At 49.8% G+C, this 19,686-nt stretch overlaps 1 protein-coding gene across 1 annotated transcript in view; it reads left to right on the top strand.

Annotated features, from left to right (window-relative positions):
* Positions 1-19,686, top strand: part of LOC118092051 (SCO-spondin-like) — a 200,494-nt gene that overhangs the window by 21,938 nt on the left and 158,870 nt on the right. Inside the window, exons 12-23 of the mRNA XM_088653951.1 lie at positions 224-362; positions 1,069-1,195; positions 2,321-2,493; positions 3,635-3,856; positions 5,211-5,376; positions 7,351-7,594; positions 9,473-9,653; positions 12,253-12,347; positions 13,577-13,833; positions 13,919-14,053; positions 15,028-15,230; positions 16,824-16,951. Of these exons, the coding sequence (XP_088510077.1) occupies positions 224-362; positions 1,069-1,195; positions 2,321-2,493; positions 3,635-3,856; positions 5,211-5,376; positions 7,351-7,594; positions 9,473-9,653; positions 12,253-12,347; positions 13,577-13,833; positions 13,919-14,053; positions 15,028-15,230; positions 16,824-16,951 (2,070 nt within the window). The remainder of the gene's footprint in view (positions 1-223; positions 363-1,068; positions 1,196-2,320; positions 2,494-3,634; positions 3,857-5,210; positions 5,377-7,350; positions 7,595-9,472; positions 9,654-12,252; positions 12,348-13,576; positions 13,834-13,918; positions 14,054-15,027; positions 15,231-16,823; positions 16,952-19,686) is intronic.

Raw genomic sequence — 19,686 nt, 5'->3', positions numbered from 1 at the left:
TGGCCGCCGTGCCAGAATAAACCGGGGAAAAACAAAAAAATCCGTTTTTTCAGCCAGGAACAGCTGGAAAAACAGGGATTTCCCAGGGAATATGGGAGACTTGGCAGCTATGCCCAGGGACACCCAGGGCATAATCTAGACTGACCCCCTCAAACTCACAGCCAAACTCTTTGGCTATTGCTCCACAACCCTGACCTGGACTCCCATTCCCTTCTCCCCACAGCACGTGCCAAGGGGGGCGCTGGCACTGCTCCCGGGACCAATGCTCCGGGGAATGTTCCATCACTGGTGACCCCCACTACCTGACGTTTGACCGCAAGCGCTTCTCCTTCCATGGCACATGCCAGTATATCCTAGTGCAGGTAAGGGGTCCAGGTGGGGAGGCAGGAGGTGGGGGCAGTGTGGTTCCAGCTGGGTTTCAGTCACTTTGGTGGAAAACCTCATTATTTGTTTAATTTCAAGAAATATTTACAAAAACCAGGTATTACAAGTTCATTTTCCTTTTTTTTATATGAAAAAATTATTTGATTTTACAAAATGAAATTTACACTCATATCGCAAATCATAATAAAAAAAGAAAGAAAGAAATATTTCTCTGAATCTTTGGACTTTCCACGCCCCCTCCTTGGGTTCCATTAATAATCCTTTCCTGCTGCATCTTATAATAATCCATTTTTTAAAAATATCCATTATATCCATAGTTCTTGTTACGTTACAAGTGTTATTAAAATCCTGCTAACGATTTTAACTGTTTACAGTGGTCTCGAAGGTAAACTACGGTATAAACGTTCCCCATTCCTTATTAAAATGTTGATCTTCCTGATTTCTGAGCCTTCCAGTCTACAAGTTCATTTTCTCTTTCACACCAAAACTCCACGAGAAGTTTCCAGTCCTTAATAAATGCCAATGGTTATTTTTCTCTGATTAAACACGTCAACTTTGCCATCTCAGCCAAGTCCAATAATTATATTAATCGTTCCTCCATAGTAGGTAGGGTTGTATTTTTCCATCTTTCTGTATATAAAAACCTTGCTTCTGTCACCTCATTGATCTCACTCCGCCTTACAGGATTATGTGGATGGGAAGCTCCACATTTCCTCAGAGAACGTGGCATGTGGGAGCCGAGGGGCCAGCAGCTGCCTCCACTCTGTCACCGTCACTGTGCAGAAGGTCTCTGCCCGCCTGTCCTTCACAGGTGAGAGAGGGAGTGGACATCAACGCCATAGGGCAGGGGTCCCCAGACTTACCTGGCTTTGGGCCGGAGGGCAGGGGAGTGCGTGCGCAGCAGGCCAGAGGGCGGGGCAGTGCGCGCCCGTGCGCATGTGCACACACATTTACTGGCGCGGTGGCGCGCTTCCAGGTCGGAAAAATCGCCGAAAATCGTTTGTGCACATCCGTATGGGCCTCCCCCCAACCCGGAAGTGCACCGGAAATGACCTCTTCTGGGTCGGGAGAGGCCCATACGCATGCACACAAACGATTTTCGGCGCTTTTTTCCGATCTGGAAGCATGCCGCCGTGCTGCGCGCTGTTTCGTCGCGTGCGGGATTCGCCGCGGGCCAGATTGGGAGGCCAATTGGGCCGCATCTGGCCCGCGGGCCGTAGTTTGGGGACCCCTGCCATAGGGGATGAGTGGGCAGGAGGCTAACCTGAGAGGCTCTCCAGATTATGCTCCAGATTGTTGCTTGCCAGGGCTGATGGAAGTTGGAGTCCCACAACATCTGGAGGTCTACAGAGTTCCCATTCTATCCAGTCAAATGCATTCACCCGGCTCAGGCTGGGCGTTTTGTGCACATATGAGGCACGTCAGCATGGAATAGCACAGGTGTTGCTCATGTGAAGCCAGACAGGTTCCTCGCAGCCCCCCATCCTGGCACAAACGTGCTACCACATTCCCAGGGTGCAAGAGTTCAGAGCTTCGGGAAAACGAGTCCGAGAGTGGCAATGGCTTCCTTCGGCAAACTGAAGGTGGTTTGGAAGACGCATCATCATCATCATCATCATCTCCTGCGGTGTGATAAATCATCGTAGGAACCCACAAGGCTGCCTCCTCCTGAGACAGATCATTGGTCAATCCAGCTCAGGCTGGCAGCAGCTCTCCAGGAATCCCGGGCAGCGAGAGGCCTGGGAATCCCAGCCAGGACTTCAGACTTGAGATCCCCTTTGCAACTGGAGATGATGCCAAGGATTGAACCAGGAACCTTCTCTGTGCAAAACATCTTCTTTCTCACCATGAGCTGACTTTGCAAGGTTTCAGGTGCTCTGGTCCTCCCAAACCCCCTTTTCATCCCTCCCTCTCACCTTTCTCCTTTGCTTCCCAGGGGAGCTGTCAGTGAACGGCCAAGAAGTCTCCCTTCCTTTTGCCAGCACGGACCTGACGGTGCGCCTTGCCTCCTCCTCCTTCCTGCTTCTCCAGACCTTTGGGGCTCACTTGCTGTGGGGCCTGGAGTTTCCGGCAGTCTACATCACCCTCCAGCCCAGCTTTGCCAGCAAGGTGAACCTGGGATGATGATAATAAGTTTCTTCACAGGAACATCTCGCTTGTGGCTCTGAGATGCACAGTGGGCCACTGTTTAGATTTAGAACCAGACCCATAGGGTGTGTGAAGCAGCTGGTGTGCCCTTGAGTTTCCAGATCCCCAGGGACATTAATTGATTGATTGATTGATTACTTGTCCTTCACCCTAAGGTCCCAGGGCGGCTTACAAGGTTAAAGGTATTACTAAAAAGCAATTTAAAACCATCATAAAAATAAGGTGGGTCCTAAAAAACAGCCTCCTCAAGTGTCAGAAGCCAGGAACAAGAGGTGCTTCTCCAGCACCCTCCAGAAGCTGTACAATGAAGTTGCCAGCGGAGGGAATTCCACAACTTAGGAGCCAACACGGAGAAGGTCCTGTCCCATTGGGCCACCCCTACCCCTGAGCTTCCAAGGGCAGTGGAACTAGCAAGAGGGGCCCTTCCTCCAATCTCAGCACCCGGCAGGGTCTGTAGGGCAGGAGACGGTCTTTCAGGTATTTGGGGACTGAGTCACACACACACACACACACACACACACACACAGCCACTCATTTGGCTGCTGCGTTTGGGTCCAAGTGGAGCTTCCGGGTTGTCTTCAAGGACAGCCCCATACATACCTGCCAAGTTGCTGTCAGAGAAATAAGGGACCGGGCCAGAAATAGCAGACCGGAAGTAGCGCTGCCGCCATTTTGGAACTGGGCGGAGCATGCTCAGAAGTGACTTTTGATGCTGCTTTGCCCAGTTCCAAAATGGCCGCCGTGCCAGAGGTCGCACTGCAGCCATTTTGGAACTGGGCAGAGCTGCATCAAAAGTCGCTTCTGAGCATGCTCCGCCCAGTTCCAAAATGGCCGCCGTGCCAGAATAAACCAGGAAAAAACAAAAAAAATCTGTTTTTTCAGCTAGGAACAGCTGGAAAAACGGGGATTTCCCGGGGAAAACAGGAGACTTGGCAGCTATGGCCCCATACAGGGCGCATTGCAGCAATCCAATCTGGAAGTTACCCAGAGCGTGGAGGCTGTGGCTAAGTCATCTCTATCCCAAAGAGACCGTCGCTGGCAAACCAGCCAGGGATGGGAAAAGGCATTGGCTCAGCAGTGCGTCCATTCTTCCACCTTCCAGGTCCGAGGCCTTTGCGGCACCTACAACTGGAACCAGCAAGACGATTTCACCACGCCGGAGGGAGACGTGGAGTCCAGCGCCACCGCTTTCGCCAACAGGTTCCGCATCTCGCACGACTGCCCCTCCTTCGGCACGGTCCCTTTCGACCCCTGCAGCATGTACGCCCAGCGCAGGCAGTTTGCAGAGGCGGCTTGCGAGGTCCTCCACAGCCCACCCTTCCAGGTAGGAGAGGAGGAGGGCATGAAGCTCGCTAGCAGGGAGGAGATGTAGGCCTGAAACCGTGGCAAAAGCAGGAGATTTGTCTGGGCAAGACTCGGGACCCATGCCCTTGATGGAGATCTCATCCCCATCTCAAAAATCTGCCATCCATCTTCATCCTCTTATTTTGTGATTCCCAAAGTGGTTGGTGCTAGCCTTTGTGGGGGGTGGGTGGGAGGGCCTAGGGTGGCCCTAAAAGGCAAGGGGGTGGCAACCCAGTCAGATGGGTGGGGTACAAATTATTATTGTTGTTGTGATTGTTATTATTGCTACAATTATTATCATACCTGCCAAGTTCCTGCCTGAAAAATAAGGGATCGGACCAGAAGTAGCAGACCGGAAGTAGCGCTGCCGCCATTTTTGAACTGGGCGGAGCAGCATCAAAAGTCGCTTCTGAGCATGCTCCGCCCAGTTCCAAAATGGCCACCGCGCCAGAATAAGCCTGGGGAAAACAAAAGAATCCATTTTTTCGGCTGGGAACAGCCAGAAAAATGGGGGTTTCCTGGGGAATACGGGAGACTTGGCAGCTATGATTATTATTACTACTACTAGGTCTGGCCTCCTAAGTAGACCTTGTTTCCTTGAATAAAAAGTTCACTGATGCTGTGTAAGTTATTAGTGACCTGCTCCTGGCACCTGCCAATAACAACAAATAAATAAATAAATAAATAAATAAATAAATCCCCGTCCATCTGGCTGTGTTTCCTGAGCCACTCTGGGCGGCTCCCAACAGAATATTAAAAAACACGATAAAACAAACAGTAAAAACTTCCCTAAACAGGGCTGCCTTCAGATGTCTTCTAAAAGTCAGATAGTTGTTTATTTCCTTGACATCTGATGGGAGGGCGCCACCACCGAGAAGGCCCTCTGCCTGGTTCCCTGTAACCTCACTTCTCGCAGTGAGGGAACCCGCCAGAAGGTCCTCGGAGCTGGACCTCGGTGTCTGGGCTGAACGATGGGGGTGGAGACGCTCCTTCAGGCATAAATTATTATTAATATTACTATTTATTCAGTCCTTGCAATTGCCTAATTGGGGCAACAGCTGCTGGCCTCGCTAGGTCTGGCCTCCTAAGTAGACCTTGTTTTGTTGAATAAAGAGTTAACTTCACTGGAGGCCGTGTAAGTTATGACTGAGCTGCTCCTGGCACCCGTCCCTGGCACTATCTATTGCTTTTTTGCTGCATTTTCACGTTAATATCTTGGGCACCTGAGCAAGTCTGAATGAGCGGCTGGGCCTGCCTCAAGCCATCTCTTGTGTCCTGGAAAAACCAGGCTGCTTGCTCATGCCAGCCCCCCCCCCCGGTCTCCCACCTCGCAGGCCTGTCACGACGTGGTGGAGCGGGACTCATTCTACCAGCTCTGCCTCTACGATGTGTGTGGCTGTTCCGCCGGCAAAGACTGCCTGTGCGGCGCTGTGGCTGCCTACGCCAGGCAATGCGCCCAGGAGGGAGCCCCTGTCGCCTGGAGGAACCAGAGCTTCTGCCGTGAGTTTCCTGCGGGAAGGGGGGGCAGGGTGCGGGTGTGTTTGTCGTGCTGTCGGGGCAAGTGCCAAGGTGGCAGTGCCTGCACGGGTAGGATGGAGAATAGGGGCGGGCGATGGGAGAAGCTCATGCAGCGGTTCCTGAAGTGGGTGGTACCCGTCCCTGGGTGGTGGTGAGATTATTTAGGGGGCCACTAAGAGGCAAGGGGGCAGCGGGGTGGTGGTGGCTGGAGGTGTTTGCCTCCGAGCACATTGAACTTCCTGACAGTAAGAGCTGTTTGGCAGTGGAATTTGCTGCCAAGGAGTGTGGTGGAGTCTCCTTCCTTGGAGGTCTTTAAGCAGAGGCTTGACAGGCATATGTCAAGAATGCTTTGATGGTGTTTCCTGCTCGGCAGGGGGTTCGACTGGATGGCCCTTGTGGTCTCTTCCAACTCTACGATTCTATGATTCTATGATACTACATTCGGCTGGAGCCTAGAGACTAGAAAAGCATTTATTTATTTTTTAAGTTTTTATTTACACTTTTCAGATTTATACTTTTCAATAATTTCACAATCATTTTTAACATTTCAAAGGTTGGCCTTTCTTTCCCCTCTTTCTGTGATTCCTTAAATTCATTTTTTAATAGATTCTGCATATTCATATTCATTTAATTATCTACTTTAAATACAAACTCTTATGAAACTGCCAGTGATTTCAATAATCCTGCCAATGTTTTTATCTGTTTGCAATTTATCTGTAAATATTCAACAAACCATTTCCGTTCTTTTATGGAAAAGTTTGTTATCTTGATTTCTTATTCTTCTGGTAAATGTCGGCATTTCTGCAGACAGCGGTACCTTGCTTCTAGAACTCAATCCGTTCTGGACTTCCAAAACGTTCACAAACCAATTTGTTCGTCAACTAAGCCGTTCGGGAGCCAAGGTACCACTGTATTCCTTAAGGCAGGCATCCCCAAACTTCGGCCCTCCAGATGTTTTGGGACTACAATTCCCATCATCCCTGACCACTGGTCCTGTTAGCTAGGGATCATGGGAGTTGTAGGCCAAAAACATCTGGAGGGTCGCAGTTTGGGGATGTCTGCCTTAAGTTTTTGTATCCATTCTTCCTTTTGTGGTGTAGTGGTTAAGAGCGGTAGACTCGTAATCTGGTGAACCGGGTTCGCGTCTCCGCTCCTCCACATGCAGCTGCTGGGTGACCTTGGGCTAGTCAACTTCTCTGAAGTCTCTCAGCCCCACTCACCTCACAGAGTGTTTGTTGTGGGGGAGGAAGGGAAAGGAGAATGTTAGCCTCTTTGAGACTCCTTCGGGTAGTGATAAAGTGGGATGTCAAATCCAAACTCTTCTCTTCTTCTTCTTCTTCTTCTTCTTCTTCTTCTTATTCTTATTCTTATTCTTATTCTTATTCTTATTATTTTGGGGCGAGTAACTTTCTTGCCACTGTAGTTGCATACACGAATAAGTTTCTATTAAGTTTAGGTAGTTCTGCCCCTATAATTCCCCTCCAAAAAGCGTCTGGTGTTTGTTTTTTACAAAGGTTATTTTGAACATCCTTTCCAATTCATTATATATCGTTTCCCAGTAAGCTTTAACCTTACTACAAGACGACCATGTATGATAAAAAGTATTTAGTTTTGTTGCGCACGTACAAGAACTGGCAAGCGGATAGCTGATGGTTAAGGATAAATAAGTTGAAGAGCATCAAAAAACAAACAAACATCTTGTAATATAACTGAAAGGAATGGAAAGTGAGCTAGGAGAGTAAAGCAGCAAGAAGAGAAAACTTGGGGCACATCAGTAATGGAGTCCGGGGAAGCCAGTTTTTGCAGGAATTTTATTGAATTTGTCTTAATTTGTTGCCGATTTTGTAAAATCTGGAAAACTAATAAAAACGATTTGGCCGCACACACACAAAATAATCTTTTGTTGCTGTTCAGCATTAAATTAAATTGTCACCCCGATGGCTCCTTTCCCCACAGCGGCACAGTGTTCTGGAGGGCAAGTGTATCGGGAATGTGCGCCCCCCTGCAGAACGACCTGCGCTGACCTGCGCTTGGGCCCCTGCCAGGATCTGGACCACGTCTGCGTGGCCGGCTGCAACTGCCCAGAGGGGACGGTGCTGGACGACGGCGGGCAGTGCGTCCAGCCTGCCATGTGCGGCTGTGCGCATGGGGAAGAGGCGCACCCCCCTGGCAGCAGGATCCAGAAGGGTTGCAACACCTGGTACGTGAGGTGTTGGGGTTCAGGGGGGGCCGTACTGGATCTGGGATCTCATCAGGGGCACCGTCCTCTGGCTCTCCTGGCCTCTCGTGGAGTGGAAGGAGACGTTTGATGAAATCACCCTGTGACCTGTCTGTGGCTGCCCTACGGGATAGGTTGGTTTCATTGAATGTCTCGGCCACGTGATCTCGGCTGATGCGCGATAACCCGCAGGGCATTTGTAACGTGAGTCAAAGGAGAGGCGTGCTGTTTTTAGGATATGGGGTTTTATTTACACATACGTACAACCTGAGCATTAAGAAGGTGGCCGGGGTGGGGGGCTCACAGCATTAGCATTAGCTTCTCCATTAGTCACGGCTTTGTATCCAGTACAGAGCAAGCAGGTCACTGTGTCTCCAGCTTCCTTTTAATAATAATAATAATAATATTGATTTGGCTTTTCAAATTAAAAATTTACAGTCACATATCTAACAATCAAGGCTGATCATACAATGCTGATCACCAAAGAATTGATGCTTTTGAATTATGGTGCTGGAGGAGACTCTTGAGAGTCCCATGGACTGCAAGAAGATCAAACCTATCCATTCTGAAGGAAATCAGCCCTGAGCGCTCACTGGAAGGACAGATTGTGAAGCTGAGGCTCCAATACTTTGGCCACCTCATGAGAAGAGAGGAATCCTTGGAAAAGACCCTGATGTTGGGAAAGATGGAGGGCACAAGGAGAAGGGGACGACAGAGGACGAGATGGTTGGACAGTGTTCTCGAAGCTACGAACATGAGTTTGACCAAACTGCGGGAGGCAGTGGAAGACAGGAGTGCCTGGCGTGCTATGGAGAGTCGGACACGACTAAACGACTAAACAACAACAACATCTAACATAAAACATAAAAACAAGACTCCAAGGAATCTCTTGGACTTCTCTCTTCCCCTTTGTGGGACTAATAAATAAATAAATAAATAAATAATAACTTATTTATGCATACATACCCCACCCACCTGGCTGGGTTTCCTCCTGCATCTTTTATGATCATCCAAATCTTTTACCTCTCCATTGTGTCCAAAATTCACCGTTAAGCTACAAATGATAACCCAATCCTACTAACAATTTTTTTTTTACTAAAAAAATCGTTCCAGCAGCACCTTAATTTTGTTTTAAATTTTTTAATGTTGTTTCGACTACGTCAGACCAAGACAGCTACCTACCTGTAACTAGTTTTTTTATTGTTTACAATGGTCTTTAAGATAAGTTATAAATTCCCCCCATTCCTTATTAAAATGCTGGTCTTCCCGATTTCTGATTCTTCCGGTCATTTTAGCCCCTTTCGGCATAATCCACCCACTTGATCTGCCATTCTGTGTCTCCAGCTTCCGGCTCCGCTCTCTCGCCCCTCTCTGGCTCCCAGCAGTTAGGTGAGCGGGTGGAGGGAATCCCCTCCCATTAGCCTGGAGGGCCCCATCACTTAGCTTGCAATCTGGCCGCTCCTTTTGGGATGCTGAGGAGGACACAAGCAGCCAGCTCTGCTCATCACCTGACAAAGAAACATGTCTGACTAATTCTGCAAGCTCCTCTTTTCGATTCTAACTAGATTCAGGACCCCAATAATTGGAAGGGACTCCGGGCATCGTCCAGGCTGACCCCTCCAAACCTGCAACAATATCTTTGGCCCCCAGGAAGTCCCAAACCTTGATTTTTAACTTGGTTGCTTTTTGTTCCCAATTTGAGGAAGCTCACTCTGCTCTGGAAAGGGAGTGGCTGCTCAGTGGGTCGGCAGAAGGACGTGCCAAAAGGACACTTGGAAGCTGGCATTGTTTGCATAACGGACTTCCCACCTCTCTCTGCACCCCTTCACTCACATATCCTTGCCCCGACCTGTGTTTCAGCGTCTGTGTGAACGGGGCATGGAACTGCACAGAGCAGAGTTGCCCCAAAGTCGTCGTCTGCCCAGGGGAGCTGATCTATGCCTTTGGGTCCTGCCTGCGGAGCTGCGACAGCCCCGAGGGGAACCTCAGCTGCACCGGCTTCTCGGATGGCTGCGTTTGCCCCCCTGGCACCGTCTACTTGGTGAGTCCTTCCCTGGCACTGCCCACCAGCTCAAAATCCCCGTTGCCTCTCTTCGCTTCCCTGCCCCAGGCAGAAGGTGGAGGACTCTCCTTCATTGGGGGCTTCTAAGGAGAGGCTGGGTGGCCCTCTCTTAGGTGCAATTCCCAATTCCTGCAATGCAGGGGGTTGGACTGGAAGCATACCTGCCAAGTTCCTCTCTGAAAAATAAGGGACCGGACCGAAATTAGCATACCGGAAGTAGTGCGGCGGCCATTTTGGAACTGGGCGGAGCATGCTCAGAAGTGACTTTTGATGCTGCTGTGCCCAGTTCCAAAATGGCTGCCGCACCAGAAGTCACGCTGCAGCCATTTTGGAACTGGGCACAGCAGCATCAAAAGTCACTTCTGAACATGCTCCGCCCAGTCCAAAATGGCCGCCGCACCAGAATAAACCGGGAAAAACCTAAAAAATCCAATTTTTTTTGGCTGGGGGATAGCTGGAAAAACGGGGGTTTCCCGGGGAAAACGGGAGACTTGGCAGCTATGACTGGAAGACCCTCTGCTGGTCCCTAGGGTTACCCAAGAGGCGTAGTGAAAGTCCGGTCCGTGGTTTCAAGGTTCAGGGTTGAGACAGTCCGAAGTAGCCAAAGCTGGGAGCAGGGCAGGGTGTCAGGTGAGGTCAGGAACAGGTACGTAGGTCAGGAACTAAGGCAGGTCAGAAGTGCGGGCAGGAAAGCTAGGCAGGTCGAAGGCAGGAACACTAGCAGGGTCTAGCAACCAACAATGTTGCTCCTGCAACCCGGGGCAGGGTGTGGCCACCTTTTATCTAGAACGGGGTAACGGACGGCCCCGATCCCCTGGCGACTCACTTCCCCACCTTGCCAGGAGGCGAGCACTCCTCCTGCGAGTACTCAGGTCTCTTCTTCTATCAGCCCTGAGTCTCTGCAGCTCGGGAGACGCCAGTGGGTTACTGGACCCAGGAGCCGCCTCAGCCCCAGCCGGCAGTGGGCCAGCTGCTGGTGATGACCCGGTTGATGGCATCGAGATATCCCCTGCATCTGGAACCAAGGCAGGCTCAGACCCCAGACTCGGCTCAGCTGATGCTTGTTGCAGGGGAGGCTGAGCAGACTGAGGCTCCTCAGGATCAGGCCCCAAACTTGGTTCAGCCGATGTCCCAGGCAGAGGGTCCGGTACAGGCTGCAATTCCTCCGGCTCCGAGTCCGAGCCAGAGTCTCAGGCCATCACAGAACCCCAGGGTCCCTCCCGGTTCTACAATTACATTATTCATTTGAGGTACTTAAAGTTGGATGTCCATCTGCCAGGGATTCCTCAGCTGAGATTCCTCCATTGCAGGGTGGGTAGGAAAACTGAGGCCCGGGGGCCGCATCCGGCCCAATCACCTTCTAAATCCGGCCCGCAGATGGGAATCAGCATGTTTTTACATGAGTAGAATGTATCCTTTTATTTAAAATGCATCTCTTTGTGGGGCATAGGAATTTGTTCACACACACCCCCAAAAAAATATAGTCCGGCCCCCCACAAAGTCTGAGGGACAGTGGACCGCCCCCCTGCTGAAAAAGTTTGCTGACCCCTGACCTAGGGGGTCCTTTCCAACATTACAAGCCTATTGTCAGGGACTTGGCAGGGGAGGAATGGTGGAGACCACCTCCCCAGCCTGATCCTTCCAGAGAAGAGGAAGACGGTTCAGAATTGCAACAGGGGTTTGAGGGAAGTCACAGCTCAGAGGCAGATGAGGGGGGAAGCTGGGAAATCATGGGAGAGGAGGAGGCAGAGCTGGAGCAGCAGCTGGCTGACAAGTCATCACTAGGAAGCATTCCAGACCCACCATCTCCCCAAACCCGGAGCATAGCTGCCAAGTACCCCGTTTTCCCCGGGAAACCCCTGTTTTTACTTACTTTTTCCCGGTGGTCCCCCGTATCACTTCGTCTCCCGTTTTTCTCCGTTATTTTCTCCTGCCGGTGGCCATTTTTTTCCTTTCTGATTTGCCCTTCTACGGGCACCAAAAATGGCCACCACCGGCTTCAAAAGTCGCATCTACGCATGTCCGGAAGTGCATAGACGCGACTTCCGGTGTCGGCAGCGGCCATTTTTGTGCCCATAGATGGGCGGAGCAGCACCGGAAGTTGCATCGACGCACTTCCTGACATGTGTAGAAGCGACTTTCGAAGCCGGCGGCGGCCATTTTTGGTGCCCATAGAAGGGCAAAACGACACCGGAATTTACGTCGACGCAACGTCCGGTGTCACGCGGCTGCCGGTCCCGGATTCTGCAGTCTGGGACTTGGAAGGTAAGACCCGGAGAGCCTTAAAAGTAGGAGAGCAAAGAGCTCAAAGACAGAGGGCACGTAGCAGCACCCGTCGAAGTGATGAATGAGGAAGCGGGAGAGAAGAGGGTGGAGATTCACTCGGTACAACGCCATTATCCAAGTGGCTGTGTTCCAAAGCCTTTCTCTGTAAATATTGAATTAAAAATGGATGGTAAGAAACTTTTCCTGGGCTTTGTACTTTCCTGGGCAACCGGCCGCTTGTCCCCTACGGTTCTATGACCACACGTGGATGAGGAGGACCTTCTCACATTTCCCTGCCAATTCCTTCTTTCAGAACGAGCGCTGTGTCTCCCCGGAGGAGTGCCCTTGCCACCACAACGGCCGGCTGTACCAGCCCAATGACACCATCACCAAGGACTGCAACACATGGTAAGAACTCAACCAAGCCTGCTGTGCCATGCTGGCTGCCACGGACTGGTTGGACGCAGAGGAATGGGGGTGGGGAGGCACCAGCTGGGGAACCCTCAAGGGAAGAAGGCTCAGAGCCCGGGGAGTGGTGGTGGGGCGATGATGAGTGGTCAGAGGGAGAAGAGGAGGTGTTAGAAGCTGAGGAGGTAATAAGGCTTAGTGAGCTGGGAGAGTCTGTGGCAGAGAAAAGTCCAGAATCGGAGGCAGAAGCTGAAGCTGGTGAATGGAAGGAGGGAGGCCAAGAGGCAGAGATGAGTCGGGCTAGTGAAGAAGCCAGGGTGTCTCCTCCCTCCTCCTCTTGTGACAAGCTCTCCGCCTCTGGTCTCCCAGAACCAGAAAAGGCATGAAGTGGAAGGAGCAAAAGCAGATAACACTGGCATAGTCTCAGATTGCTGGAGAAGGATCTGGCAGAGGAGGAGCCTTAGTGTCAGGCTTCAGGGAATCGGCTTTCTCCCCCGTGGCAATAAATAAGAAGATCAAACGAAAGAAACCTCTTACCAGTTAGATTCTTTAATAACCACAGAGACAAAAGAACATGTCTCCCTGGAAATGGCGGTGCTCCCAATTAAGGCATACTCCCCCCTCCATCTCTACTAATCTACATCACTCCTACATCTTGTAATCTGAGCTTGTACCCTTTGCACTTTCTGTTCTGAGACTATCTGAACGTTTCTTGACCTTGGGGAGGGTGGTGGAGAAATGCTGTCCAACAACTGTGAATCTGTTAACCCTCTCTTTCCCAGTCTTTCTTCTTCTCCTAGCTGTTTCCCATCCAGTATTTCCCAGCTTCTGCCTTCTGAACTATGGCCCTCTGCAAACCACTGTTCCAAATCTACACTGTTCTCCTGTACCTGGGAAGATTCAGGGTCAGGGGGAGGGGGTGGCTCCCACCATTCCTTCTCAGTGCAGCCCTCCTCAGCACGGTCCCTGACACTTAGGCAGCTGTGGGAAGGCGGGGACCTTCAGTCTCTACAGCTTGCCTCATAGGGGCAAGACCTACCCAGGAGAGTTGTGCTTATTTGACCTGGCACTCCTGTGCAGATCCTGCTTCTTCTAATAAAGAGTTAACTTCGCCTCCTCTGTGTGATTTACTGCTGGCTTGCTCCTGACAATGGCTGCAGACCCAAGACATGAGAGGTGCTTGGCTCAGCACTCACCACCTTGTGGTCCCTCCGTCTCCTTCCTTGCAGCATTTGCCAAAACCGGCGCTGGGACTGCAGCCGCCACCACTGTGCCGGGACGTGCGTAGCCACCGGGGACCCCCACTACATCACTTTCGACGGGCGGACCTACACCTTCCTGGGTGACTGTGAGTACATCCTGGCCCAGGAGAGCAGCGGGGCCTTCACCGTCACCGCCGAGAACGTGCCCTGCGGCACCAGCGGCACCACCTGCACCAAATCCGTCGTGGTGCTCATTGGCAACACGGTGGTCCACCTGCTCCGAGGTAATTAAAGGGGAAAGAGATGAGTATTGTGCCCACTCTGTGCATCTCGTGCCCTCCTGATATTGGCTTTCTCTGTCCACACCAGGAAAAGACGTGACTGTGAACGGGGTTTCGGTGCGCCCCCCGAAAACGTATAGTGGGAACGGCCTGACCCTTGAGAGAGCGGGGCTCTTCCTCTCGCTTATCTCCCAGCTGGGGCTGACGGTGCTCTGGGATGGAGGTGAGACTGGGCAGGAGGGGTACCAACTTTAATAAAATATTGGAGGGGCAGGTAAGCCCCGCCCCGCCTACTCAATCATATGATGTGGCGCATGCACCTCATTTGAATGGCAATGCTCATTAACTTTGGACTGTGGCCCCTTCAAATATTTTATTGGGGGTGCAAAGACCCTAGGAGTTGGCTCCTATGCATTGTGGGCCACGCTCCTTCCCTCTTGACCTTTAATAAAGTAAAGCGTTAAACAGTTCTTGAGAAAGTTGGAGGAAAGAAACATGGTGTATAGTCGAAATATAAGAGCAAAATAAATGACACATAACTGCAAAATAAACAGAGATAAATGTATCCAATCGGTCTTGTTCTGGACTGTTTTCCTAACCTGGTGAATATTGATCAAAACTGAGGCTTCCAGCCTTCTCTGTTAAACTTTTCCAACTATTTCAGGTTTGTATCCTGGGTCCTTGCTTCAGGTTTATGCTCTATTTGCAAGAGGGCTCTAATTTCCGTTCTTCCTTAGTTCTCTCCTCTCCCTCCCCATCTTCCAGTTTTCCTTACATGCCATTTTTTTCATTCCCCTGCCAACCTTTGAGCCAATAAGGAGTAAAATTTCTCTTTTTCTTTACTTGCCCTATTCCAAGGCTGAGCTTTTGACTCACCTGTGCAAAATTTCTTTTAACCTCCCTATGCAAATCCTCCTATGAGCTTTGACTTTCCCTGTGAACTTTTAATCTTCCTGTGCAAAAGAAGCTCTAAAGCCCAGAGCAACAATTTTACAACCCTAGTCTTACAACCCTAAAAAACCAAACACAGGATGGCTGAAAGTCCTGTTTCTTCATTGTTTTTAAAATGAAAAAAATTGTGAGGTGGTGGTGGAGAGAACAGAAAGGGGGGGATGAAGTTTAAAAATAAGCCAGCATGGATTTCTTTTATTTTGTCTCCAAGAGACTGTGAATGAGCTGTTTCCCCTCTCTGTACAGGCACCCGCATCTACATCAAACTGGACCCCATGTACCAAGGCCGCATGTCAGGCCTGTGTGGGAACTTTGATGGGGACACTGAGAATGATTTCACCAGCCGGCAAGGCATTGTGGAGCCCACTGCAGATCTCTTTGGCAACTCCTGGCGCGTCAGCCTGCTCTGCCCTGAGGTCAACAGCGAGGATTTTGAGCACCCATGCACGGTACGCCCAGATCGGCTGCCCAGTTAAAGTCCATCTCCGTTTGGGCTGATCTGCATTTACCTCTTTACGGGCCTGGTCCACGCTTTGAAGTTCTGTGTCACTGCACCCTTTTTAACTCCAGAGCTTTCCCCACGAAAACTCGCTCTCTAGCACGCCATCGGGGCAAATGTCAATCTGCAGAAAACGTGTATTGAAGTTTGCTCCGATGAAGTGCTAAAGAGTGGTTTTACAATAAAGAGAAATGTCACCCAACGAGGACAAGCTGGGGGAGGTTGGCAAGGTTTAACCTGTGGCTGCTGCCTGCAGTTGCAGCTCTGAAGGTTCTAGTTACAGGTAGGTAGCCGTGTAGGTAGCTATGGTTTTCCCAGGAGTGATGTATGGAAATGAGAGCTGGACCATAAAGAAGGCTGATCGCCGAAGAATTGATGCTTTTGAATTGTGGTGCTGGAGGAGACTCTTGAGAGCCCCATGGACTGCAAGAAGATCAAACCTATCCATTCTGAAGGAAATAACCCCTGAGTGCTCACTGGAAGGACAAATCCTGAAGCTGAGGCTCCAATACTTTGGCCACCTCACGAGAAGAGAAGACTCCCTGGAAAAGACCTTGATGCTGGGAAAGATTGAGGGCACTAGGAGAAGGGGACGACAGAGGACGAGATGGTTGGACAGTGTTCTCGAAGCTACGAACATGAGTTTGACCAAACTGTGGGAGGCAATGGAAGACAGGAGTGCCTGGCGTGCTCTGGTCCATGGGGTCACGAAGAGTCGGACACGACTAAACGACTAAACAACAACAACAACAGCCGTGTTGGTCTGACGTAGTCGAAACAAAATAAAAAAATTCTTTCCAGCAGCACCTTAGCGACCAACTAAGTTTGTCATTGGTATGAGCTTTCGTGTGCATGCACACTTCTTGAAGGTGCAGATCTTTGGAATTCTGCGTACAGTCCTGGTCACCTGACTCAAAAAGGATATTCTAGAGTGGGGGGGAAGGCCAGAAAAGCAAAGCCAAAATGATCAAGGGGATGGAGCGAATCCCCTGTGAAGAATGGTTGCAGCCTTTGGGACTTTTTAGTTTAGAGGAAAGAGGAGCAAGAAGTGACATGATTTAAGTTTACAAAATGATACCTGCCATGGAGAAAGAGGGTAGGCAAAAGTGTGTTTCTCTCTCTCTCTCTCTCTCTCTCTCTCTCATAACACCAGAACTTGTGGACATACAACAAAGCTGAAATGTTGGATGATTCAGGACAGATAAAAGGAAATTCTTCTTCACGCAGCACTTAGTTAAACTCTGGAACTCCCTGCCGCAGGAGGCAGTGATGGCCACCAACCTGGAGGAGATGGCTATTGGCCAGGATGGCTCTGCTCTGCCTCCACAGTCGGAGGCAGCAATCCAATACCAGTTGTTAGAAGTCGCAGGGGGAGAGAGTTGCTCTTCTTGCGGGCTTCCCAAAAGAAGCATCTGGCTGGCCCCTGTGAGAACAGGATGCTGGTCTAGGTGGGCCATTGGCCTAATCCAGCAGGTGCTTCTTATGAAGGCTGGTGAAGATAGCGGCCCCTCTCACTTCTGTCTCTCTCCCTCCCACCCCCAAGGTGAACTCTCACCGTGTGACCTGGGCCCGGAAGCGCTGTGGGGTCCTCTTGCAGGACCTGTTTGCCCCTTGCCACGAGGAACTCCCGTGCCAGCAGTTCTACGAGTGGTGCATCTTCGACGCCTGCGGGTAGGGGGCTGCGAGTGACATATCGATTATACCTTAATGTTAATCTATTGATATATTTAAATGTTTAATGGAGGGCTTCTCTGTTGTTGTTGTTTTTGCACTGACTTCTTTGTCTCTTTGGTTTTAAATGTTGCATTTCTATAGAGTAAATCCCTGAAACCCACAGTTGTTGAGCTGTTATTAGGAAGACTTCAAAATTGCTGAGCTCTTTTGTTAATAAACCCACCTCAAAAATAGTGATTTTTAAGCATTCTGAGCGGTTTCGGCTGCATTTTCCTATACACCCGGGTTTTCCCTGACATTTTGCCGGTTTTGCAAAATCCCCCCCATGCCATTTTTACACCCGAAAACAAGGACGTGTCAGGAATTTTCCTAGCGTATGGCAAGCCTAATTTATAGTACTCCCCCCCCCTACTATGTTTCATGTAAACCTCTTAGGGGTTCTGCATATTAAGTAGTATATAAATATTATTGGTGGTAGTGGTGGTGATCAGAGAGATTGACAACCAGATACGAGGCCATTGGGGTAGGGAATGTGGCTTCCCCTACAAGGGGCTTTATAAATGACTAGTGTCATTGAGCCCGTTAAATAAATGGACGCTAGAACATATGTGAGAGGAGCGGCGGGGCCGCGGCCTTCCCTCCCTCTCTGCGCTCGGCTGCGGGGCGCATCAGGAACGCAAGTAAACAAACTCGCTTTCCCGTCGTGCCCCGTGGCTGAGCGCAGGGAGGGAGGGAAGGCCGCAGCCCCGCCGCTCCTCTCACGGGCCAGGGAGGGTTGTGAGGAGGAGGCGGAGGAGGCGGTGGCGGACCAAGATGGAGCTCCCGCTACGAAAAAGCCAGGATTTCGAGTGGTCTGTCGGTGGGAGGAGGAAGAAGAAGAGGACGGGGGAAGTATGGAGGATGGAGGGAGGGAGGACTCCGGTCCCCGAGGCTCCGTTCGCAACCAGGCCCCTTTGTAGGAAGCGCACGTCCCCCTCCACACGCTTCCGTGGCTGTCAGTGCTCTCTCTGCCCTCTCAGGAAAGGTAGCCCTGAGGGCTGGGAAGGGAGGGAGAAGCTCGAGTGGATCCGGCTGCCACCGCCGCCTGGTGCTTCATTCGGTCGCCGCCGCCCTCTTGTCTGTCTCTCTCTTGCTCTCGTGCGCTCCAAGTGTATCTACGTTCGAAGTCCCAACGGCTGCCCGTGGGGCACATGTGCAGTAGCGCAAACCCAGGGATACAGGGACTGGACGCAGAGACACTTGGACTTTATTATATAGGATAACTTGGGGAGTTTTGAAAAGGCATTTGGAGCCTGGTGATCTGGGGGGTGGGGTGGGGGTGTTATCCTGAGCAGGACACCCTCTTGTGTCCCTCTGCTGCACAGTGGCACTTTCTCACCCTGGCGCCGGTGGGCCAGCCCTCAATTAAATTTAGTGCGACCACCTCACGGTACACCAGTTACACGAATTTCTACAATTTACCCCAGATTATCTAGTGGGGGACTTGTGTGAGGGACAACTTAATGATTTAGAGTCTCAGGCAGAAGCTGATCAGACAAACACGAAAAGTTTTCTTAAACAAAGGAAGTTTACAACACAAAGTGGGTCAGGAAACGAGTTCTTTCAGGTAGAATTCAATTTGGTTGAACTACGGTATACGATGTCTCGGGCTTAAACACAATATTATAGGTACAACTCTTCTTAAACTTCAGTTACTAAACATCAGTTGACACACTTCCGGTAGATAAATATTCAGGTTTCCAGAAGAGATGGTAAATTGTTCAAATCAGTGTTTGTCACTTAGATAATACAATACTTTCAAAACTTGACTGCTTCCTTCACAGCTCAATACTTTGGTTCATGAGCGAGGGAGATTTTTCCTCAGTTACCCCCTCTCTTAACAATCCCACATGTGAGGTATTATAAATGGTATATCTCCTCTCCCCCCCCGAACCCCTTCACCCTCTCTCCCAACCTAAAACCTCTCTAACTTCTCCAAAGCAATCATATCCCATCCCTGGAACTCTGGCCAATCTGACGCTGTTCCCAGTCAACTATTTGCTGGGGAAACCCAGCCAGATGGGTGGGGTATAAGTTGTTGTTGTTGTTGTTGTTGTTGTTAATTTGCTGGCAGGGGGGGAACACTTGGTGACCCAACCTGCCCAGAAAAAAACCCTTTTCGTAATAGCACAAAAATGGAAGGAAGTAGAATTCTACCATCTGTTCAGGAATGGCTAGTAGAATTAGTAGAATATACGAATTAGTAGAATATATGAATAAATTAGTAGAGTATATGAATAAAATTAGTAGAATATATGAATTTGGATAAAATGACAGCAGCCATAAGGAACACATCAAAACAGAAAATTCAAAAAGAGTGGAAATTAGTGGAGGAACACCTGAAGAAAGAGGGTATCAATACTGAATTGGTAGTTTGCCTAAATTAATTTAAGTATCGTTTAAAGAGAGTGTATGAATAGTAACATGAAAAGGATTTACCCACGAGGGTTAAAATGATATAACAAGAAGAAGACAGGGAATAAATATAACAAAAAGAAAACAGGGAATATAATATAAGTTAAAGGAAACGATATATCACCATTCGGAAGGATTTTAATTCTAATCTGTATTTAAGTTGTATTTATTTTGTATTGAATGTATGTATTTTTCTTTTTTCTTGACTCTTTTTTGTTTTTTTATATTTTATGTTTGATGATTTTCTTTGCAATGTTTCTGTAACGTTTTTAAAGAAG

The sequence above is a fragment of the Zootoca vivipara genome, chromosome 11 (assembly GCF_965207765.1).
Source record: "Zootoca vivipara chromosome 11, rZooViv2.hap1.1, whole genome shotgun sequence".
Taxonomy (NCBI): Eukaryota; Metazoa; Chordata; class Lepidosauria; order Squamata; family Lacertidae; genus Zootoca; species Zootoca vivipara.
Note: the sequence above shows the minus strand (reverse complement) of the source record. Positions and strands in the feature narration are given on the sequence as shown.